This window comes from Strix aluco, chromosome 6 (assembly GCF_031877795.1).
Source record: "Strix aluco isolate bStrAlu1 chromosome 6, bStrAlu1.hap1, whole genome shotgun sequence".
NCBI lineage: Eukaryota > Metazoa > Chordata > Aves > Strigiformes > Strigidae > Strix > Strix aluco.
This window is the reverse complement of record NC_133936.1, coordinates 26,274,385-26,299,628: the sequence shown is the minus strand read 5'-3', so window position 1 is coordinate 26,299,628 and position 25,244 is coordinate 26,274,385. Positions and strand designations below refer to the sequence as shown.

General features: G+C 37.2%; 1 protein-coding gene across 1 annotated transcript in view; it reads left to right on the top strand.

The window, feature by feature from the left end:
• PDE11A (phosphodiesterase 11A) overlaps window positions 1-25,244 on the top strand; it is a 137,490-nt gene that overhangs the window by 38,932 nt on the left and 73,314 nt on the right. The window contains exons 3-5 of the mRNA XM_074828301.1: window positions 18,846-18,935; window positions 21,095-21,235; window positions 24,339-24,403. Of these exons, the coding sequence (XP_074684402.1) occupies window positions 18,846-18,935; window positions 21,095-21,235; window positions 24,339-24,403 (296 nt within the window). The remainder of the gene's footprint in view (window positions 1-18,845; window positions 18,936-21,094; window positions 21,236-24,338; window positions 24,404-25,244) is intronic.

Genomic DNA, 25,244 nt, shown 5'->3' with positions numbered 1-25,244 from the left:
GGTACATTCATAGTACTTTGAAATCTTCTAGTGATGTTCACTTAGAAGGGATGACTTGCAGTAACCCCCAGATCAGTGGTAGAGCTGAGAAAGAAACCACAACTTCTTTGTGTCCTGGATACTGAACCTAATCTTCTCTTCCATTAATAAGAGAGAACATAATTGTATGCTGATTATATTCTGAGTGAGATGGTCACATTGAAGGCCACATAAGTGCAGCTTGCATGAGGAAAAATTAATTGTTGAATTCAGTTAAAGGAAATGCCCTGTATTAATTTTGAATTCTTGAGGATCTGGGACAGAAGCCTTATGAAGTATAAGCTTTCCCTCACACATATGTTTTCTAAAGAACATATATTTTTTTTTAAAGCACAGCTATGGTCTAGGTCAGCATTTAATCTTCTGTGATTAGGTACATATGAACAACCAGACTCTGAAATAAAATGTCTATCCAACCAGAAGTAGCACCTTGGAGAGCAGTGGTTCGATTCATGAGTTCTGTGATCCTAGGAATCTGAATGAGAATAACAACATTTGGAAAAATTTGTTAGCACCTGATGTGTTTGAGTTTGTTTTGCTTTAGAAGTCTTTTAGACTTCACAAAATAAAGTGGAGGCACAGTGATACATAACTTTGTTGCAGAGAACCAGAACACACATGAGACAGCATAACCCCTTTGATTCAGAACTCATTTTTCTTGGCAAGCTTTTTCTCTTGTTGAAATGAGACCTTGCTTCTGACAATAGTTAGGTCTGACCTTGGGGAGCCAAGGTGTCAAGTTTGTTCTGAGCTTGGTTTTGTGATACTGTATTTCAATATTAATCAGGAAATGTGAAAAAGACTAGTTCTTTTCTGTATTTTCTTCTTTTAACTATCATATATTCCAGTTCTATTTTATGTTCATGATGTACATATGGGTACCTGACTTACTGTGATAAAATTATCTTCTGTGTAAATTTGCATATACCATCTAAAGTTATGTTTGTCTTTATAAAATAATTCTGACCATAATGTGTAGTGCTTACTGTATTGCTCACTTATGAAAGGAATAAGTCTGAACTTCTGTTCGTGTCTGGAACCAAATGATTTGGAATCCTTAACACCAGAGTTAATGGTTTTATTTAGGTGTTTTCTGGCAATACCATACAGCCAGGATAACAAATATTTTGAGCACAGCTTATGCAATGCTTTCTGCTGTTTAAACATGGGTACTAAAGGATTTAGGAAGATCCAACAGTTCTGTGGGTTTCTTGATTTAACTCTCTGTGTATCATATAATACTTTATTTGATACTGTTGCTAATCTTTACATTTTATTCTCTTTCAGATAATCATTGTCAATACAGTGGCAATACTGTCACCGTATTACTGTGACAACCCACATCTGAAACAACACATGTCTAAGCACAGCAGCTAGGCATTCTTTTCCTACTCTGTTGATGATTTTTTGGTTAACAGAGGTGTACATTAAAAGATGCACTTTTACTTTGTCCTCCTTGAAGCTACAAATCTCCTCATTCTTGATTTGACCAGTCTAGTTTTCTGAAACACAACATTGCCACAAGTTAGGGTTGAGAAATTTCTCACTTATTCAGGTGTTTGTAAAAGTGATTTAGCACAAGCCACTAGAAAGTACAACCCCTTGTAAAATTAGGCAGACCTCAGGAACAATGTGAAGGAAAGATTCTTCAACACCAAAGGATGTGAAGTGGGACCGAGCCTGGGGTGACATGGAATAGCAAATGTTACATCTGTTCTGCTCATCTGTGAACTCCATAGGAAATGTGTAAATACACCCATTATTCACTGTATAAATTACAAATTTAGATTTGGTTCCTTGCCCTCCCCTTTCTTTTTTTACTTTGGTGTAAAACTACTAAAATAATTACTCTAACATGCTTTTCCTGCATGATATAGCTGTGAGCAACATAGTAACAGCATGAAAAGTGTATTATTTATGCTCTTTGTAATTATTTTGAGTTTAAATACAGTGCCCACTGTGTGCTAGTTGAACACACAGCTTGCCTCTGACACAACCGCACCACTACAGGCTTTGCAGCAGGACCTGGTTGTGACATGGTTTTGTCCCAGCAACTGTGTAAATTTTATTGCAAAGTCTTTTATTACCCATGAACCAAAGTAGCATCTCAAGACCCAAAATTCGTCATGAAATGCTATTGGTGAGATAAAAGATTTTTTGATTTAAAGTTTGCATAAAACTTCAACTGGGAGTCCGTTTTGAGGGGTTTTTAATATAGGACTCAGTGTAATTGAACTTGCTTATTGGAGAACTATCACAGTTTCAATTAATTTGATGATTAGTACATGTGCACACTGAGGCGATTATTATGTAGTACATAGCTATCATGTTATATATTATTATAATACAGTGCATAATGTTCTATATGAATATGAAACTGTGAAATACAGTTTTCTTTTGGTGGTGTTATTTATATTCTTAAAGTACATGCAGTGGTCTGGCTTACCAGGTAGGCAGCTGAGTTATCTTAATATCAGCTTAACATACAGCTTGAAGTAAGATCCTATTTTGAATTATTTCAAAACAAAAAGTAACATCTGTATATATTTATAGCGCTTTTGCTAGCAAGGTGAGAATAGGAGGGTTTAAAAGATTGTTTGAGTTCTTGTAAAATAAGTGCTTTTGCTTTAAAGGGGGTGGGGGAATTATAGAAAACTGAATCAATAAAAATGAAAGCATGAATGCAGACTTTGGCAAAAGGACAAAATTTTGCATGCTTTATCCATGAAAGTCATACCAGTGACTTTAAGGAGTTGCAGGAATAAGATGAACAAATTTGAGAAGAGAGAGTTTTAAATACAAAGAAAAACCAGTACTAAGGACTATATTATAATTATTTGCTTGTCTTGGAGGAGTTAAACTGTTCATGTACTCACGTGGTCTGGTTTTTGCAGCAAGGTCTATTTTTTCAGTATTTCTTGCTCTAAGCAAAGGTAAGGACGGATTGCTCTGGTTTTGCACCTCTGTTCAGTAGATAACTGGGTATTTGGAGATAAGTAAAGCTACTCTACACAGGTGACTAAGAACAGTCCCTTAGAGCAGTGAGGGATTGTGACCTGCCAGGTCAGTCTGTGGGGGTATAAAGGCATCCCTGTGCGTGAATTTGTTTGCAGTGCATGTTGCAGGCCAGCAGGAATATGCCCTGTAGTGCATGTGGGGCCTGCACAACTGGGGGGTCACTGCTCTGCCACCAGTGAGACCATGTGAGACTGCTGGTGGTGCAGAGATTGCCTGCTAGTCACGTGGGTGGAAGCAGATAAAGTCAGAAATATCCACATGCTCTGGAGCCTCTTTTCTCCTATCAGTATGGATGTAGTCTTTGACTTTCCATGAATCTGCACGGGAGTAAAGATGGATAGGTGGGAAGGAAGGAGCAGCAATGTCGATGCAAAAAATGGCTATTTTTTTCCATGTTAGGCCCACAGCTGTGAGAAATAGGAGATTGAAAAAGTGTGTGTGGGTTTTTGGGGTTTTTTTCCAGTTTTTTTTTTCTCCAGCTTCTGAAATCAGATTTACAGTTGCTAATTAGAGATGAACTGTTTTCAGAATTAAGAATCTCTTTGCACAGAAAAAGAATCAGCAAGCTCTTTATTTAAATGCCACTGGCAATTTGTATAAGGTTATAGAGCTCTTCGGTACTTTGGATTTGATAGTACTGGCACCATCTATTGGTCTTTTTCAGTGAAATCAGTTTATGCTTTAAGTTCAGTTTCTCAGAAACATCATGAAATCCACTGTCACATAGAAACAAATTTTGTCACAAAAAAAGTACCAAGAATAAATCCTGTTTACCTGCCTATATACTATTTCAGGACAACTGTCAGGCTAGCATGCAGAATTCAACCATTCTTTCTTGGGCTGTTCCAGTTCTGTGAAGACTTTCTTTATGGAGGTAGTGAATTTCTTAACATTAAAGAAAAAATCATGCCATCAAAATAATTAAAACAAAGATAGACCTTTTTTTGGAGAAGCAATAGCTAAATTAAAATCGGTTGTTCTGTAAGCAGAGATGGAGTTGGAAATAAGAATTTTGAAAAGAATAAGCTAATATCAGAAAAAGAAGGCAGAAAAGATGGAAAAATGAGTGGGTGTGAGGACTGCAACAAGATTGTATGTGCATCAAAAGATAACCTAAGCTAAGACTGACAGTTTCTTAAGCAGATAAAGTTAAGATAAAAACACTGGGCATTGGTAAAATGTTTAAACTCTTATTGAAAAGGAATAAAAGTAGAAGGAGATCAAATGTGGGCAGATGTGCAATGAGCTGAATTTGAATTTCTCTTTGCATCTCTGTTGTAGTGCTACTCAGCTGTAAGAAGCAAGGGTGTATGACCCAGGGCACTTCCCTGACCATTCAGCCTTGCCTTGGTTAGTATTCATTGCTTGTTTTATGACAACTTTTGCCATCCAAAATTATGGAGACAAAAAAGAGCAAGCCTACTCAAATCCTAATCAAATCAAAGAACAGTGTTCTTTTCCTCCATTTTTTAATAGAATATCTATTAGTGGAGAATAGCCTGTACGATGACAGGACAGACTGTTTTCCTATTATTTCTGTAGCTTAAAGACCAGATATCCTTACTCAGTTTGTGAAGTATTTTACTCCTTGGTACTACAGAATCAAGCTAAGGCTGAATGCACTATAATACTACTTAAATGTTGCAACTGGAAGTGAAGCCTTGTTTTGCTGGGTGCTCTGTAAATGTTTAAAATAATTTGGCCCGAGATTGAACTGTTAATAACGTAGGCAGAAGTAAGCCCTTAACATCAGTAAATTTGCACCAAAGTCGACAGTAGCATATTGATTTCTGAACACAACTCAGCTACCTGAAATCAAATGCCCTCCAGTCTGAAGTTCAACAGCCATATTAATATTAATACCTTACTGGTTTTTTTCTGAGGCACACAATGAAGTATACCTAAGTATATATTTGGAAGAACCTTGTGTTGCTGGAAGCAAAATATGTGTCTGTATAAATAACTGTTACAGGCTTGCTTATATACCTGATTTTCTATATAAAGGCTTGGTTTTTTTCCATTTAAACAGAGCTTTGTTTAGATACGCAATCACTTTAATCTGAGATTCAAAACACCATATGATTTTCAGCATTAAAGGGCAGAATGCTGTGTGCTTACTAGTTGTAAGATTAACATCTTTGAAAATTTACACTGCAGCAGATCAGTGGTTTATATCTCTGAGGATGTAACTCATTGTGTGGTTCATAATGCTGTTCTCACAGAGAGGTCATTTAGGCAGTTGTTCTGAACTGGTTTTTCTGTGCCCTTCACCAAATTAACCCAAAGAAGGGAAGACAGATGGCCTTATCTGAACCTCTAGTAAAAACACTTAATGGTCAGTTGCAGAGGAAGGAGAAAAAGATATGTAATTGCTACCAAATGTTGATGCTTCTGCAGTCTTAACTAATGAAATACTCTGAGCACTGGGGAACAGTGTTGGAAAGCAGAGACTATAATGCGAATATTTCTCTGACCGATGAGTGTGGGACACTTTAGGCAAGATTGTAATCATAAGCTTGGGGCAACGTATTTTTGCTTGAATAAAATATTTTCTTTCATCTGCAGTGGCCTGCAACACACAAGTCTCCAGGTATAAACAGTCTGCATGGCAAAAAATTTCTGTACCTGCTGTGAGAGAAGATAGGATGTTTTTCTGTGTCCAGGGGACCTTGGAGGTCTGTGATTATGTTTATCTCACAGTCAGGTGAAAAGTGGTGCTTTACCACATCAGATCCATAGCGTTCTGCAATACAAGGTCTCAGTGTGGCTTTTATCAGAGGAGAAGCTGTGTCCAGTTTTCATGGTACCTGAGAGTGAAGTCAGTGTCCCCAAATTGTCTATGCTTCACAGACAAGTGCTTTAGGTAAATCATGGTCTGTGTAGTTATACCACCAGGATTTGGCCCTGCAGTTCCAGTTTATAAATAACTTTGCCTAGAAATCAGATAGCAGCATGTGCAGGTGTGAGTCATTAGTGCAGGAGACACAATGATGTGTGGAAAAAGTGTGGCTCACATCCAAACCAGCCCACACACTTTCATCAGCCCCTTGAAGTCTGCAGCACAGAAAAAATCAATTTTTTCAAGTCAGGCTGCTGTAGCCCACCTAGTCTTAAAACTCAGAGGTGCAGTAATGTGGAACACAATGCTTCTCCCAGTGCTTTGTCAATCAGTCAGGCTCAAAAGGCAGTTTTGGAAGACACTAATTTACTGTCTGAGTTAATCACCACAGTTTCAACTGAATAGGTTAACGTCCTCCACATACACACATAAAAAATGTGTGTCAAAGCTGAATTCTGTAAATAATTATTTTAGAACATGTACTTGTATGTTTTAAGGAATTGGGGAAATATCCCAATTATTACTTGATTTTATTTTTAAAATTTCATGGGATGAAACTGGAAAAAGTTAATGATAGTGACTTTCTTGATTGAAGAGTTAATGGAGGCTGTAAGGAGAAATCAACAAGTACCAAAATAGCACTTATGATAAGGTGCTCATTTTGGAGAGAATTCCCAGGAAAGAAAAAAAGGATCTTTTAGTTCAGGAATATGCCTGACTGACTGCTAACTGGTCTGGCAAAGTTTATCCTTCCAAGGCTTAACTTAAGCTGAAAGTGAATACCTGAATCCAGAAACTTGTGGCTCTCATTCATACTCTGATTCTTTCTTATTGATGTCTAGTGAAGATTCTGGGCAAAACAATTGAATTCAAAAAGGCTCCAAGTTAATTTTTTAAGCAAAAATTAAAGACAAATGTGGATTCTTTTTCATATAAAACCACATTTGCATTCTAGAACTGGTATATTTTCAATATTGCAGAATGAATCATTGTTTACCTTCATAAGTTGCACATTTTACTATTTCCTGGACAATCTTTTTTCCCCATATACGTTCTTTTCCTATTTTTGCAGTGAAGCAAAGATAGAAAATTGAAGCACAATTTAGATTATTCTCTAAAATTGTGGCTTTAGATCTTACGAAAATATATTACCATATATTTTTCTTATTTGCTGTCATTGAAATAATGGGTAAGATTCAGAGTTCCTTGCAGAGATGGTCTCTTCCTTTCCTGTTTTTACTGACATGTTCTTGTGCATGGATTAAACAGTAAAATGTGAGATTTGGACATCCTGGTAGACATAGAACAGAGATATAAAGAAAGCAGAGAATGTCAAACCAATCAGGCTGTATTACAAATTACGTATTTCCACAGACATTCTGTAAATATTTATGCTCAGCTTCTTCTGACTGGCATTCGCCTGGAAAGAGTAAAATAAACTTTAATGTCAGTCAGCCTTCTGTGAAATTGATACAGCCAGTGCTGATGAAAATGTCCTTGAGGCATCAACCACCTTTTCAAATTCTTAAAGATGACAAAATTCCGTAAATTACAACCTTGTAAATCCAAATTAAGATGTCGGAGTTATTACTGTAGGCTCACAGTGATGTATATGGGCACAGTATTTGGCTCAGCTACTTTTCTGCTGTTGTTCCTTTAAACTGCCCATAATGAAGAAGAGGAGAGGTAATATAATATAATTGCTCATCACACTTTTCTGTAAATAGTTTTATTAAGAAAACAGTTAAGGAATATTTCTGTACTTTGTTATGGTCTTTTAAAAGCTTCTTTCATTTGAAACTAATAAGAATTAGCATTTTTGTTCTTTCTTGTGATTTAAGAAATTATTCTATTGCCTTGGTATTATGTTAGTTTTCATCTGTCCCTAATTTAGTAGTTACTAACCTTAGACCACTAAGAATGATACTGTCTAGATTTATAGATAAGTTTCCCTCCAGCAAATTCTCTGTCACTTTGTATGGAAACTGTTCTAAAGATGGTATTATTACTATATGCTGCTTTTTTTCATGTATGATCTCAACATGACAGCTTGTGAGCTGTTTTCTTAAAGGCAAAGGTTTGTAGGGTTTATTCCCCTCATGTGAAACATTAACACGCACAGTGTGATAGGTGGAAATTACAGTACATGTTGTAAGTGTTAGAATTGCTTTTAATCAGGTCTGAAAGTGCTATAACAGAAACTAATTCAGATTACCTAATTGGTATAATCAGAATCAAATAACAGCATTGTCAAGTGTGTCCAGTTGTATAATCAATTCTGCTAGAATAAGATTCTGCACTTTTGCAGAAACATTGCATTTCTAAGAAAAAATATATGTGTAAAAAATACACTGTATTCCTTCACTTATTCTTCATCTTAAAAACTGGAGAGTAAGAACAGCTTTCTCAGGAGAAATGTATGAAGAGTAGACCACTGTCACCAGCATAAAGTGCCGTGACATTCAGTAACAATTATATTAGTCACTAGATATACATAAATTCAAAATAGGCAAATGTAGAACACCACTGGCAAATTTCCCGATGTCGAGGAGAAACTCCACAAAATAACATAAGGATGTATGTCAGAAATATGATGGGATTATATTGTGTTGTGATGCTTCTATGTATTATGGAAGAAAGGATCAAGGTACAGGTGCATCCTGGTTGGAAAAGAGACATAAAACAATGTGGTGAAAGGAAGGGTTAGTTATGCTATATGTTGTCCTTTGTGGGATATTTCTAATCCATTGAAGATTTATTCTGTTTGGGGATAAAGTTTCTGTAGCCTAAGAAACACTAGAAATGCTTTGCTTGACAAGCAGTGATGTAAGGGAATACAGTTGGTGTCAGTCCCTAACTTTCTTTGAAGCTGTCACCCAAAGTCTGGATCTCACTTGCATAAGGAAACTTGCTTCACATTTTTTTTCTAGTTCAACAGAAGCAACCCTTTCCATCCCCTTTTGACTGATGCTGCAAACAGTGATCAGCCAGGGGAGCTAAACTTACTCATACCATGACAATTTAACCTGGGAAATCTAGCTGGTTTATGTGTTGGATTCAGGCTTTTGTATTTCAGTTGGGGTTTCAATTAGAAGGAAGGACTTTTACTAGCATTGGCTTTAGTCAGGCAAGAATGCCCACCTCGCTGAAAGAGGAGCTCAGCATGGCAAAGGATCAGGCCTCTGCAGTAGGCTCTTCCAGAAACATTCTCTGTCTCTATTAAACAAAGTCCAATGTGAAAAAATGTTACTGTTCAAGTAATTTTTTTCTTCAAAAATCACGAAACACCTTTTGAAGTATACAAGAGAAGAGCCTGAATAGAAACTTAGTAATATCACTGTGATCTCAATGCAGACTGTTATATATAGATGAGCTAAATTCTTTTTTGGTTAAACTGCACGCAGTATTTATGCAACATCAGGATTAAGTTTCACTCATGACTTGTAGCAACGTGTCCAGTTCAGGGCTTTCCAGTACAAGAGAGACATTGGGCAGAGTCCAATGAAGGTACACAAAGATGACTAAGGGGCTGGAGCATCTCTCCAATGAGGAAAGGCTGAGGAAGCTGGGACTGTTTGGCAGAGAAGAGAAGGCTCATGGGAGGATCTCATTAGTGTGTATAAATAGGTGATGGGAGGTTGCAAAGAGGACATAGCCAGGCTCTTTTCAGTGGTGCCCAGTGACAGGACAAGAGGCAATGGGCATAAACTTAAACACAGAAAACTCTGAACATCAGGAAAGACTTCTTTACAGTGAGAGTGACAGAGCACTGGCACAGGTTGCCCAGAGAGGTTGTGACGTTGTCATCCTTGGAGGTATTCAAAAGCTGTCTAGATACAATCCTGGGAAGCTGGCTTTAGGTGGTTCTGCTTGAGCAGGGGGTTGGACCAGATGACCTCCAGAGGTCCCTGCCAACCTCAACCAGTTTGTGATTCTGATTCTGTGCCTGCACTTTGGCTCTAAAGACAAAATTTAATTTATACAAAAAATGAAGGAAGACATCTTCATTCAGTTTTGACTAAGCTGAGAATTAGTAGAAATAGTTTTTGGTTTGTGTACTCTAATACTTAAAGACTGCAGCAAGAAGTATATGAATAAATCTAGTTCTCATCATTGACAAGAATTGGGATTTGGTAACTGAGTTATAAGTAGAATTGTGACTTGAACATTACATTCTCAATGTATGGATGCATATGGAATTTATTCTTGGTCTCAATATCATTCATTTAGCATGGTCAGTTGTTATGGGTAGTATCTGCAGAGATCAGACGTCGTGCAATTTGAAATGGTAAAACTGAAAACTGTAACTCTTTCTTAGGGAAAATCAACTTTGAAGTGATACTTATTAATTCTCCTATGCCAATTTAAAGTTCTGATCTGCAACTTTTTTATTTTAGCTTGATAGTATCAGTCTTCACTGCTGTCACTCTGCAGTGCTAGTACCAAGATCTTCCCATCTCATCCAGTGACATTTATAAAGCTTTTGTAATAGTGTCTTTGGGCAGGCTGGGTCCACCGATTCAGGCATAGTGGGAACCAGGAGCTTTTCCAAAATTTTGACAGACTCTTTCTTTGTGACCTTCTTCCGACCCTTGGATAAATCAGTTAATCTTTCTTTGGCTCACTTTTGCCGTCTCTAGAAAAAAATTATGGCATGATATTGCTGCTGTAAAACTTTGCTCATGGTCTGTCAAAGTGCTTTGATATACTGAGATTTAAGGCACTGCAGAACTGCCTGCCTTACACAATGGCTGTGGGCTGCCATGCCTGGGGATTGGCCTCTAGTGGCTCACCTTCAAACAGGAGAGAGCAGCCAGGCAGTAACAGCCCCTCTTGGTCTCTCTGGAAAACATTACACAGGTAAAATGTCCTCTGTGAACCCTCTCAGCTTGACTTTTATTAAGGTGACGATATAATTTGGATGTGTCAAAGATGACCAACATTCACCATTTGAAGGAGAGAAAGTTAATTGGTGGGTAGGAGGAGTTGTGGTTTTGAGGACATTCGTGACCTTTCATGATGCTTCTCATTCATGTTATTTCAGACAAACTAATAAAAGCTGCCTAGCACTTCTCTGTAAGACTGCTACAAAGGATGGTGCCCTGCCAACTTTCAAAACCCATGGATGGAAACACTAGACCTGATAAAAAAACGTCCACCCATAATTGTCGGATTGACTTAATGGCCTTCTAACTGCAGGTGGTCACACAGACATGGTGCATAACTCCACCATCCAGATTTGAGAGTCCTCAATAGCCCTTGCAGTGAGGACTCTCCATGGCTTTCAACGTGCTTATAATATAGAAGCATGTTGGTTTACTGGTTTAGTCATATTACTTTAACTTTGCAGCCCTCACTTGGGCTTGCCTGAAAAATGACTTTTCCTTGTTTTCAACCTTGATGTGCATTTGCTGAACTCTCAGGACTAAATGCTGAATGCCAGGCATTGGGCTTACAGGTGCTTATGCTAGCATGGCGATGCTCCTTGTGTCACTGCATTTTGTCTTCAGCTGCTACCCTTACTCTTCCTCAGTTCATACACTTCTTATTTTAATAGAATGACTGTTGTTCTTTGTCTAACTTTTCTCCTCCTCTTGTCCCCATTTCTTCTGCTGGAAATCTTGGCTGAGTATCACATGTTAAATAACTGGCAGTTTGAAGTGTTTGCTGGAACAGGGCTTATTATGGGGCATCACTGATTCAGGTGTGTATAAAATAAGGCGGAATTTACAATTAAAATAGCTGGATTTTTGCATGTATGAGATCAGAAGATTGGGTCCTAGAATAGTAGCCATTTTTCATATATTTAAATTGGTTTTGGCTTTCTATTCTTTAGCAGAAATGTTTTCAGATTTATTTGGAGCAACATCATTTAAAATGATGTGCTCTGTGGAAATTTACAGTACAATTTATTGTCCTTCCCACTTTATATCAAGTGCTAAATTCAATGCAATGTTAAAATGTTTAAATATGTCTTATATAATATTGCTAAAAATAGGTTTAATCGCCACTGCCAATGTTTTTGTGTGTATGACAATAATTCAGTGTGGCTTGTTTAGACTTTTTTGAGCTTCACCTCCTGCTAGTGATGGCAGATATGAATAATATTTAGCTGTAAAGTGACTGGGGCAAGAAACCTCAAAATATCTGCCAGAAAAATGAAATAGGATTAGTGGATGTGTGTAGTTCTGACTGTATAAACAGTTTTACAAGTGTATTATTGTAAATAAAATTCAAAGTGTTCATTTGTTTTTCCAGTTTAAAGATCTTATGTGTGTAGCAGAAAAGAGAGAAGATGGGTTTTGTGCTGTAGGAACAGGAAGGCAGTGATGGGGGCCCAGAAAAAGGTGAGAGGCTGTGGCTGAAGCCGTTTAAGCTACACTCCTGCCCTTTCTTGCCCCTTGGTCCTGCATGTGATAGTTCCCAGTGCCATGGCTTGTGAGGACAGTGACCTACATAGGATTCAGGTTTCAAAACTGTAATAAGTCTGCTCCTACAGGAGACATGTCTTGTAATCTGTCTGGTGGAGGAGTTACCTAGTTTGAATGAGTGCCAGTAATTATATGAGGCAGGCAAGCACAGAGTCAGTGTTGAAGAAATGCTTCTGTGGTCCTTTTCAGGCTGTTTGCAGCCACCAAAAGCTTCCATAGTTAGTTAGTGAGCTTTGTAGGATAGAGTTGCTGCCGTATGTTTGCGAGCGTTAGGGTATTTTTATGGTACTGCATAAATAATATTCACATGTAAATGGAAACTAAAAAAAAAAAAAAAGTCAGAGGCAATAGAAAACTGGCCCAGGAGCTTCTGGAGGTTCACTGATATAAGCAGGAGCTGTGTGCCCTATTTGTATGCCCATAATTCATGGTGTGTCTGTACCAAACAATGGTTCTGTCCATGCTTGGGGTGGAAAAATAATTTTGGAAAATATTTCTGAAAATTGCAAACCTAGGTGACAATCAGATTTTATCAGAGTGGTGGATAGGCAGACACTGCACAGCTGGCAGAAGGTAATGGAGTTTGGGTGAATGCTTGCACTTAATCATTTTGCAATTGATTTTGGTTTATCCTTTTCAGAATTCAGAATATTTCATTCTCTGAACCTATTTTTAACACTTTAGGAAGTGTTTCAAAGGGCAGTTGGCTTCCCTGACTTGGTTTTTAAGTATGTCCACAAAAAGTTTATAACTTTAAACTGTAGCAAAAACATTTACTTTAAAAGGATTTTTTTTCTCCTTCTAGGAAGCCTGTACTAGCTCCCTTCCCCCACAGGCTTACCAAGCAGCTGTGTAAAGAGAAGTGGCTCCAGTAGCTGCTAAAGAAAGCAGTTGAACCAGACAGGCATTTGCTGAGAGCTTAACCTGGAGTTTGTGCCAGATTGGGTACACAAGCCTTAGTGAGAGGCTTCTTTCTTCCACCAGACATCAAAATTGTTTTATTTTGTGACCATGGGCAGGGCAGTGTTTCGAGTATGTCAGAAGTCATGAGTTAGACTATATCTATCAGGTAGTTATGGCAGCGGGTGCTCTCTGAGGATGCTTAGTGCAGGTGAAACCGCAGGCGGGGGAGGCAGGGTAAATGTCATTGCATTTAGCTGAAGCTGAACTCAGGGCTGCTTTCCAGCCAGCTAGCATGAAGCTAGCATTTTACCTCTGCAGTGTGCTGCCATTGCCGCACTGGCTTTTTTTCACAATTAGCTAATAACTTTCTGCATTGCAGGTCTGCATGCATGCAGCTTCGTTGTTTATATCATTAGCTGTCATTAAAAGAAAAAGAAAGCAAAAGACATGTTGAGATCTGCAGATATGAATGCCTATATTCCTAAATAGGGTAAGAATAGTAATATTTCATACTGTTTTGTCGTTGATGTGGATTCTGTGCTATTTGTGAGGGTAAAACAACACTGAGACTAGGAAACCTTCTTGTGAAGAGAAAATTTCAAAACTTATTTCTCATGAGACGCCCAATTCTAGAAAATAGCTTTCTTTTGAACTCTTAAAGTAGGAACCAGCAGGGGCTTTTATTGGGTAACAAGGGAGAGGTTTGCAGGTTCCATAGGGACCATCATCCCCAGGCTGTGTGATGAAGGGAACAGTGGTATCTCTTGAGGACTCTGTTGTCCGAAAGAACTTGGCCAGAGGTCTCCTCCTGCCTGTTTCTGATGGTGAAAAAATTTATATCATGCATGAAATTATTGTGAAACCCAAACCCAGATCATGAGAGAAACCCTTAAGTTATTTTTAGCCGTTCAGAGGAATACTGATAAGCATTGTATTAACTTATGTATTCTGACTATGTCTCAACATCTGTGAAAATCCAGATGAAACAAAAATGAATGTCACATCTCAAGACATTGTGATGCTGCAGTGTAGGTGTCCAAATGCTGATGTGCCCAGACAACTATGCAACCAGGTATGGAACTTTTGGCCTATAGAACTGTGATTATGAAGAGGAAACATGGAAGACTATCCTCTGAAATTCTGAGGGAAAACTGGTGCGCTTCATTTGGGTTTCAGAGCTGATGCCATTAAAAAAAAACAGTGAAACAAGCACAGGTTGCAGATTTCTTGTCCTAGCAGTTAATATTGCAGAATTTGGGAATGCTTTGTACTTCCAAATATCAAGCTACTGCTTCAGTTCTTATTGTGGATTTAAAGATTTAACTTTGGTCATACAAGTTTAGAGATTGTGGAGATACTAAAGCAATGGGAATATATCCTTCTGTGGGAAGGAAAAAGTAACTATGGTCAGGGCAGTCATTTGATTTACTGGTGTAGTTTTGCAGAAAAGATCTTCAGGACCTAGCTGAAAATGTAAGTTGTTGCATAATTGAATATGACAGCTTCTAGTATTTATCCTGTTCACTCCTTTGGTAGTTGTTTTTTAATACCCCTAACATAAAATAACTCCATAACACAATAATAGAATTTAGAAATTAAGAGGATGCAATATTGAACCAGTGTCCATTACTTCATCTTCTCTTCATACAAGGTTTCCTGCCCTGATAAAATATTACACCGGTTTGTAAGTAAGCACAGCTTTTTAGCTTTTGTATGCTGCTGTGAAATTGTGAGGTGAGTGTAGTTGCTACCCAAGGATGTGGTACTTGTTGGAGAGTTAGGTATGAGAAACTGAGTTGGGTTACCTGGACCCTGAATGCTCAAGTAATTCACAATATAATCTTGTTAACCTGCAGTTATTGTATCTGAATGCCTTATAGTTGGCATGAAAAAATATAGTAGTCTCTTCCAACATCTCAGCAGGTTCATTAGATTAGCTTATTATTCAGACTGAACACAATTTTTATAAAATATACTATTACATATTTACTGATTTGTTTGTTAATATGCCACAAAGTACTGTGCTGAATCATTACAACTAACCTTATCTGCCAAAATAAATTAATGAGGTATATCTGTTAAAGCTATATTTTTGATGTTTTTATATTCTATCTATTTGCTTTCTTAGGAAATTGCTTTGTTTAATAGATCTGCAGGCTCTTTTCCTGTCATTAGTTCAAAATAGATGTGGAAGGAAATTTTCTTTCAGGTATACTCTTTTGCTTCAAAATTATTTTTTTTAAATGGCCTTCAGTATAGCAGAGGGAAATTATGTTATGTTCTTCAGAAGAGTGTTAGGTGTTTTTCCACGAGTTTCACACCAATATTTTGTGTATTGGTGTAATGTTGCACACTCAACTTTTGGACAAGGTGTCAGTGGTTCCTTTAGAAGTTCCAGCATCAGGTTGGCTTCACTGTGTAATAAAACTATTTGGTAAAACTTGTACAGACGTTGGCTGGTAGAGGCAAGCTGTCCTGGCCTGTTCAGTGCTGCATGAAGAACAGCAGACAGGGAAAAAGAAAACGGCTCCTTCTTAACAAGATCTTGTCTCACCAAGGCAAATTAAAATAACCATGTCATTTATCTGTGTCGTTTCCTGTCACATGCTGCTTAACAGTGGGCCTATGACCAACCTTTCAATACTCTTGTCTTTACAATACAGTTTAGTCTTCTGCCCAATTTATTTGATGTTACCAAAAGTCAGTATATTACTGAAGCATATCCATGCTGGAGAATTAAGATAGTAAAATATGGACTGTGCTTTACGTCCATTATAAGTTACGTCCTTCTATTTAAGGAGAAATGGTAGTAATCCACTGGAATGGAAATAGAATTACAGTGCATTGTGATTCAGTGATGCAACATGTTTTTACTTTGGAGTACCAGAGGGTTAGTAGTTATATACCTACCACTTAAAAGGAGGAAAAAAGGATATGTCCAGCTTATGGTGTTATGTGACATTTCCTCAACTCTGCATTCTCTTTGGAAGGTAAACCCCTGAAGTGAATCTGGTGTAACAATACCAGCTCCTTACAGTATGTGGCTCAGCCAGTTAAGAGTTGAATATTATGTTACTCCATATTTGTATGGAGTGTCAACAGCCTGGACATCATCATACTGGAGGTACTTGTAAAGAAGTCTTGAGTACTGCAGATTTAAATTCATAATTCAAAATCAGAATGTGATAACTGCTTTCTACTGCATTCTGCATTTTGGTTAAAAAAATATTATTTAAAATTCAGTTACTATTAGAAATGTCTTTGTTTATTTGGTACTGTATTGCAATTTGCCGAAAGTGGTTTAGGCAGCAGCCACCCTTACCATTCAGAAAGTACAAAAGAGGAATGACAGTAGGCTTTTGTTTTGTCAATTGTTCTTAGGTAAACAGGGATAATTAATTTATCTTTTATCACAGGGTGGTTCCTCTCTACCTTATGGTTGGTTTGGGTTTTGTTGGTTTTGGGTTTTTTCTTCATGTGGACATGTATTAATTTCTTCTACTGATTATCTTAAACAGCTTGGTGTCTCTTTCTTAGTTGCACTGCATCTTATACAATTAGTTTGAGTGGTGAGAAGAATGATGTAAGTCAGCAGCTTTCCAGACTCTTGACATTGCATAACCAGTGTTTTATGGATGTTAATTTCTATACAGAGTTAGTGCCTTGGAATTTGGGTTCCGGAGAGCAATGTTTTTCAATATTGCAAAATTGTATTTTCTTCTTGCCGAAAAAGACATTTTTGCTAGCTGTTTTTGTGATGGCTGAATGTTTATAAACTTCTTGTATGCTTTCCATTGCCACAGGGTCACATTATTTTGGGGAATAGAGGTTCCAATGTGGGGCAATAAATACTAGCATTTACTTGTTTTTATTAAGCAAAAATGTAGTCTCACTATGATATTCATAATTGCATTCAAGGTCAGATTTTTCTCAGATTAAAGTTTTTCTGCTCTGCATCTCTTACTTGGCTATGGTATTTAGTACTATTACAAGAAAATATAAATAAGTTTTTTGTTTCATTTTGGAAATGAAATCTAAACTGAAATATGCAAAATTCTCTCAGAGAATTTCTTATAAAAAAAATGAACCCTTCTTAGCAATTTGTTAGCATCTTGCTTTACTTTTCATTTTGTGTACTCATTCCTGCAGATCTGGTGTGATCGTTGGCTAGTTTAATTACTGCCCCTCTGAAAAGATGAGTGTTTGTAGAGTCTAAAGTATGTAATTTTCCTTTAGAGGGAACCGTGATGGGAAGAGGACGAAAGTAAACTGTTTGCAAATTGGCAGTATAGGTGTAGTTGTGTGAACCCTTAAAATTGTGCAGTTATTCTGACAGAATGGCAGCTGTGAAGGTGCAAAATTCAGAGCATCTGAAGATTCTTTTCAAAAACTCATCATTACTCACAGACTAAGTAGACATGTAGCCAGTGGAGTGTTTAAGGAAGACAAAGTAGAAAAGCAGTTGGTGCTGTTTCAGTTCTTCTGTATTCTTACAATTCTTGGGGTTTTTTTCATAAAATAATTTCAATAGCCCACTTCCCTGGGTTAGCAGTAATTTTCTAATTAAATTGAATTTCAAAGACAAATGCCACTTTCTCAATGCCAAAACTTATCACAGAAAGGATTGCTTACAGTGGATCTCCCAGGTGACAGACCAAGGAGAAGAAAGGTTAGCTGCTGCAGCATTCTTTTGTCTCTGTAAACAGCAGAGTGCCCCAGCTCTTGCTGGCTTTGCAAACATTAAGGCTATTCAGCACCTGTAAAATTTACTTAATGTCTCAGACCAAAGCTTGGGAACCACTCAGCAGTGGCAGTATGTTACGGACTTGTTATCAGTACGTGGCTTAAAAATGCTAATGTTGTTGGACTTCGATCCACTGTCATTCTTGTGAAAGTGCCAGTCCTACAGGTATTCAAGTATTTGACTAGCCTACTTCATTCATTTCAGCCAGCCTAAAGTCATAGCCAGCCTAAAGTCATCTTGTGCACCTCAAAATATTCTACCAGTCTCCCAGTCCCTCTTGTCCAGTTTTTCTTAATGTATGGTGATGCATTAAGGCCCAGTTTCTCAAGCATGTTCTTTAACCTTTTTTTTTTTCTTCTTTATTGAGAAGACAATCAGCTTTCTGACTAATCATTTTGGATGAATGTGCTGTGTTCCACTGTGCTGGTATTCTCCAAAATCTCTTGAAATCAGTGGAAATGTGACTCAAGCTTGCTTCTTGATCTTAGGACAAAAAAGCAGTCTGGAAAAATAAAGAATACTCTTTTTTTTCCCTAGGGAAGCTGTTGTGTCTACAGTAATTTAATGTAGTCTTCAGCAGACATTTTATAGACTTGAGAATCTGTGGGTTTCCAGACAAGTTACAGAGCACCCTCACTGCTGGGACCTGTGAACTCAAATGCATTTGTTCTTTCTTACCCATTTGATCTCTGTTCCACCCATTTTATGTGCCCTGCCCATGACGATTTTGTTTTGTGTTTAGTGTTCTGCTGAAGAGTGAGTGAGCTGAGACCTTCCTGGGACATGTCACTTAAGTTTAGGTCTCTTTGCTAGTGGCATAAGTGTCTAACTGCAGTTGTTTTTAATGACTGGGAGTTTCTTTTGATACTAGGTGATGCAGATGTATCTCCCATTCTGTGGAATTGCCATATCCAACGCCCAGCTATTTGCAGCTTCAAGGAAGGAGTATGACAGAAGCAGGGTAAGTAAAAAATGTATATTAGACCAATATCAAACCATAGTCTTTTGTTCCTTCAGATTCCAGATTTGCATATGCGTTTGCTAAGCAGACAGTTTTCACCATGTTTTATTTCAAAAAATACATTTTCAACAGATCGCTATCTTGACTGAGGCAGCAAGCAGAGAGCATGAGAGGGAAATATGTTCGCAGTGGTAGTGTTGTTTCCTGATGTCAGTTCCATGTTTCGTAGTGCTGAAACAATTGTGTTTGTGATACAGACAGTGCAGGAGAGACTGTTGCTATGGCAGAGATTCAAACTCATAAAATTCCAGATATATCAAACCTTTGCCATCCTGAATTTGTAATATTCAATTCATGTGAAAATAATGTGGATATATCTTTATAAAAGTAGGCAAGAAAAAAACCTGTATGTGAAGGGTTTTGCCAGTATGTGTCTGCATAGATACTTTACTCACATTACTCATGATTGCTGATGCCATGCATGAGTTGGGACAGGAGGCTCTAAAGAAGTGAAAATAATGCTGAGCTCACGTCATTTACTTTTCAGAGGTCTTTATTTTTTCAGAAATAAAATAGTAATTTTGAGGGGTTTTTTATAATCGTTAGCTTTTTTTTAAAAAAAAAAATTACCTTTCCTGCAATGACATGAAATTATACTTTTGTTATCATGGATCACAGCTTCAAAGCTTCAGTAGAAATACCACTGTTGGTGTTGAGCCTACTCTTGCTTCACAAAGCAGGGGAAACTGCAGTGGGGTGGGTCTGTGTATTGAGCACTGACATTTGTATATTCAGGATTTTGGTGCTTTCCATGTATGGAAACTAATGCTTTCCACTACTTTGAAAACTAACAATAGCCCTTTCTAATGGTGCATATAGTTAAGGGTCATGAAGCATCTGAGCTTGTTTTCTGTCCAGGTCTGACTACAGATCACTATATTTTGGGGTGGAGATGTGGAGGAGTCTTGGGGGGAAAAAAAGATTTTCTGCCAAAGATTTTTTTCTTTGTTTGATGTTCGAACAAAATAATTGTTTGACTACACAGAGACTTAAAATTTGCTGCAGATTCCCAGACGGCAGGGAACAATGACAAACTTTTGAGGAGTTGGCATTTAATCTTCTGAGGGAGGCATTCAGCAGAAAAGTATTAGGGACATTCTCATTCTTCATTAGAAAATGGTAAATTCTGGTGGTTGAACACATCAGGAAGTTGGATTAGAGATACAGATTCTTTGTTTCCTGTTGCTGCTTCAGCCATGCAAGGCCTGACAAGTATTACTGCCATTTGACAGCTACATGGTGGTCTGTACTTAATTGCATTTCTGACCTGTTGGTGGTCTTTGGCTTTGTCTAGTCCATGGTTGAAATTAGTTGACAAGTAACGCGTGATGGACAAGCCCATACTTTGCATTCCCTATCAAACTGGACACCAATGGTGGCAACTTCCAGTGCCTGTGAGCAACATTTTGCTGATGACCACTGTGTTAGGAGAGCTAAGACGAATAATATTTAAATGCTTGCATATATGGATGTTCTTTAGTGTGGATGCCATAAACCAGAATAAAGGAAAAAAGCACAGTTCTTTGGACCCATGGTAAGAAAGAACATATCCTATTATTTTTAAAGTTGATGAAATGAGAGCGGAAGCTTTTCATTTTACAACATTGTATGTTACAGACATGTTGTTAGTGGTAAAGACGGGATCAGAGTGCTATTGGAATATGAAAGTATTGATGTGTTTTTTTTCTTTCCAGCTTTGAACATGCAAAACGGGTAATAAATGAATAAATTGACGTTTAAATGCACCACCAAATTCAATATAGCAAATCAAGTAACTCAATCCATACTGTGTACTTGGAGAGTTGCATTACAGCCATTGTTTCATTTCTGGACCGCAGTGAAATAGTTTGAAAGATTCCCATTGTTTTCTAGGGGTTGGATTGTGCCCAGTTGTGAGCTAAGAAATACTTAATTCCTTTCTTTCTTCAGATACCCCCACCCCAATTCTGTTGCCATAATCATTAAGAACTTTATTTGAATGAAGATTTCAATGGATCACACATATTAAAATCAATCCCAGAGATTATGCCTCCTTTGCAATGCTCCATATATTTATTAATTGTACAACCAATACAAGAGTTTTCTCTCCTTGTATGCAGGCTTTACTGGAAGTAGTGAATGACCTCTTCGAGGAACAGACTGACTTAGAGAAAATTGTCAAGAAGATTATGCATCGGGCCCAGACTCTGCTGAAGTGTGAACGGTGCTCAGTATTACTTCTGGAAGATATTGAATCACCAGTAAGTATGGCTGCACATTCCGTAGAAAGGCTAATATTTGAGTGGTGGAGCAGTTGCTTTTATTGTGGTGAAGCTGTTTCATATCATATGTAAGTACTGGACAGCCAGTATTCTCCCAGCACATCATTCTTATAAGTTAGGTACAGGTTGAATCTTTAAACCACACAGTGGTGTTGATAGCCCCAGCAGGCAGAAGCCCCACAGAGCCACTCATTTCTCCACCCCAGTGGGATGAGGAAGGGAATTGGAAGAGTAAAAGTGTGAAACTCATGGATTGAGACAAAGACAGTTCAATAGGTAAAGCAAAAGCTGTGTGCACAAGCAAAGCAAAATAAGGAATTCATATGCTACTTCCAATCGGCAGGCAGGTGTTCTGTCATTTCCAGGAAAGCAGGGCTTCATCACATGTAATGGTTACTTGGGAAGACAAATGCCATAACTCTGAAAGTGCCTCCCTGATGACCTGATTTGTTATCAAATATTTTTTTTCTCAGTTCCTTTCTTCATTGTATAGCCACTAGAAGGAAAGAAAAATCCTGTCTGTAGCTTTATTTATATTTACCTGGAATTTATGACCTTTGTAACATTTTCAGGCTAATGACGTGTCAAATGGGTGGTGCTCGCAAGCAGGTTCAGAATCAGAAACAGTTGCATTATCAAACAAATCTTTAATGCTCATTTTTAGAACTAAACTTTTCTGCATACATTCCAATAAATAATTATCAGACATCTTTGTTGATAATTCTACAGTGTTCATACTTCTACATCTGTTACTGTATAACTGTAGCAAACTGAAATGCTTATATAGTTTCTATTCTAGTATGTAACATTGTTACATCTTTAATCAAACTACTGGTTCCTTAGAAATAGCAGGTAAAAATAAACTCATCAAGACTTTCTTATCTGACCATCCTGTCTATTCAGCAACTCAGTGGGCTTTACAGCCGTCTGATCAGTGTCTTCAGAGTGGTCAGCTTCTGAACTTGTATCATGAATGGGTTTTTGTCAAATCCAGTATTTTAATGTGGAAGAACAGCACTACAGTAAGGGCTGAACCTGCAACACAGGGAGTTTTCTCAGCTACTTTTGGTGGCCACTACTCCATGGGATTTATTCCTTCCTGAAAGTTTTCCACTCACTCTAGCTATTGGCAGGGGTATATTTCAGAGTAGCTATGTTTGCACATTTTAACAAGCTTCTTTAATACTTTGCAAAATAAATAATGAGAACCGGTCTCAGTTCCTAAACGATGAAAATGCTGTGAAAAGATAAGCCCTCTTGTTATTTTGACCTAGTCATTTTTCCCTGAGGTAACAGAAAATCCACTGGAAAAGACACATTTGCATACAAATGTCTAGATAGTCATGTACTTGTTCTTGTGATAGGAAGAAGCTTTGCGTTGAGCAGGTGAAGTAAAAATACAACTTTCAGCATTATTGAAGTATGTTTGTTTTTTGTGATTGCTCTGTCCACTTGAACAAGGAATAATTATTTCATTGCAGAGCTCTATTAAGTTGTACAGATGGATGTAAGCTATATGGACGTATTTGTCAAGAATTGGATTTCATGCACAGTTTTGACAGGGGCTTTCGCTGGGACTTTGTAGTACTGCCATTAATAGGGTATAAGAGCCTTTAAAAAAATGTTTAACATTTTTATAAGTATTGTTATTAGTAGCACAATAAGTGACTGCCTTTATATTGGTAGCTCACTTCAGTGTTTTCAGGCTATTCAACACAAACTATGCTCCTTTCTACTTATTTAAGAAGTAGCTGAAGGATAAAAATGTTGCTTGTAATACCATTCTTTTTTCTATCCAAGTATCTTTGGATTCACTGACTCTGTAATTGATTATTTGTTTCTGGGCTGTGACACGTCTAAATGATTATCAGAGACAGAATCATAATTTTGTGTGTATAGCAGAAAAAAAAATATTTTCTTTCCTAGAGGAAAGATATAATTCTCAATTCATTTAAACTAATAGAAATTAAGTACTTTTAGTGGAGTGTGCCCCAAATTACACTAGCTTTCATAAAAGCAAGATCAAGGTTTGTATTTCATTTATATGTTCTCTGATATAGAATTTTAATGTTTCTAGTTTATTTTCTCTTTCTAGACCTCCCACACTGATTTTATAATTACAAGATACAATTCTACTACACTCTTATGAAATGCCACTATGTTTGCAAGTATAATATGATTTTTATTTTTCACAGAACAGTACACTGTGTTAGTAGCAGGCTGTGGGTAGCATTGTTCACTTCAGTTTTCTGATCTTGGTACTACTTCTACCTTTGAGCACGGAGGGTTTTTTTCCAAACCACAGGCAATGAGTTCTCATTCCTCTAGACCAAATTCTGAAATGTGGACAGCCAAGATATTCAGTTAAGCCTAAACGTTTTCTAAACAGTCATAAATCTTAGGTTATTTTGGAGTAGGAGAATATCATCTTGCCACTCACTTGGTAATTTTTACAAGTGACAAAACAGTTATTTTCCTGATTTCCCCCTATTTTGGAGGGTTAACCTGTATATCAAAACAGATCTCCGTAGAGTAACTCAGTGTTAAGCCATGTCTACAATATCATCGTTTGTACATTGTGTGAAAAGCTTTTACAACACAGAACCAAAGTGGAAGGTGGGGACCCACCTTAGTATCTGAAAATGTTACCTGTGTTCTGTGTCACATTAGGCACTCTTAAAATGTTTCACTTATGTGCTGTTGGCACATATGCTCAAGGAAAATTGGTTGCAATTGTAGTGAAAATGTGTCTTTCTGTTTATTATGCTACATTAAAAAAAGTGAAGTTTGGGTAAAGCTTCATAATTCATGTTACAAAGCCCTTTGAAGGGAAACGTATACTGTTGCAGAAAATAGTTTCATGAAGGAATCTAAAGATATAATTTGATTTGATGTTGTTTCTTAGTGAACTGTGCACAATGTGTATTTTGAACATGAGTTCTCCATCAGGGGAATACAGATCGAATTTGTATTCTAAGACGATGGGATAAAAATACAGTTTAAATATAGAAACCTTACATTGCTGTTTTCTTACATATTTATTAATGTTATTAACAATTTTAAGTTACTTTTTTTGTGACAGGTGGTGAAATTTACAAAATCCTTTGAGTTGTTATCTCCAAAATGCAGTGCTGATACTGACAACAGGTTAGTGCTCATGACTTCTATGGTAACGACTTTATTTTTCACGTAGCTTAAAATTTGCTTGATCATAGTTTTATTTTCTTGTGGAACTTTGGGTAGATTTGATTGAAGAATGTGAGTCTGCAGTTTTTACTAAGACAAGACTCCTGCTTTCTTCAAATGGAGACTTGCTTGAATAAATGTGACTATATTTTTATGTGTGTATATATATGCACTAACATTGTATCAGTGTCTCAGAGAAGAAACCAGGAAATAACTGAGGCCTTTTTATTGTTGAACTCCTGAAGAACACACAAATATTGTTTTGCATAGTTAATATTGAAGTAAAAATTACAAAATCATTTTAGATTATTGATCTCTTACAAAATGCCTGCTTACAGTTGTGTTGAAAGGTTTCCAATAAAATTTTATTTCTGCTCTTGTTGTCAAGCTGGAAAGCCTAAAAACTTTAGAGAATATGTATTTCCTAGAAATTGTGTTCCTGTGACTAAATCTTGTTTGGAAGCCCTGTCAAAATAGAAGTATGTGTTTTGCTTAGTAGGATCTGTATTTAAACATTGATAAAAGGTTAATTGTAAGTAGTAATAGAAAGAGCTTTTTGTCCATGTGGGGTTACTGTATTAATTCCTACAAGATAATACAACGGGTAACAGCTCACATAAAATGTCCTACATACCAAAGGAGTGGATGAAGATTTAGGGCTATTGTGAGAAAATTTCTCCCATATTTCAGCATCAAAACTCAGTGATTATCATACACATTTTATGCAAATCAATTCATACTGATTTTGAATTAGAATTTTCTATATCAAATGGCTGCCATAATAATAAATTTAGCCTTCTGT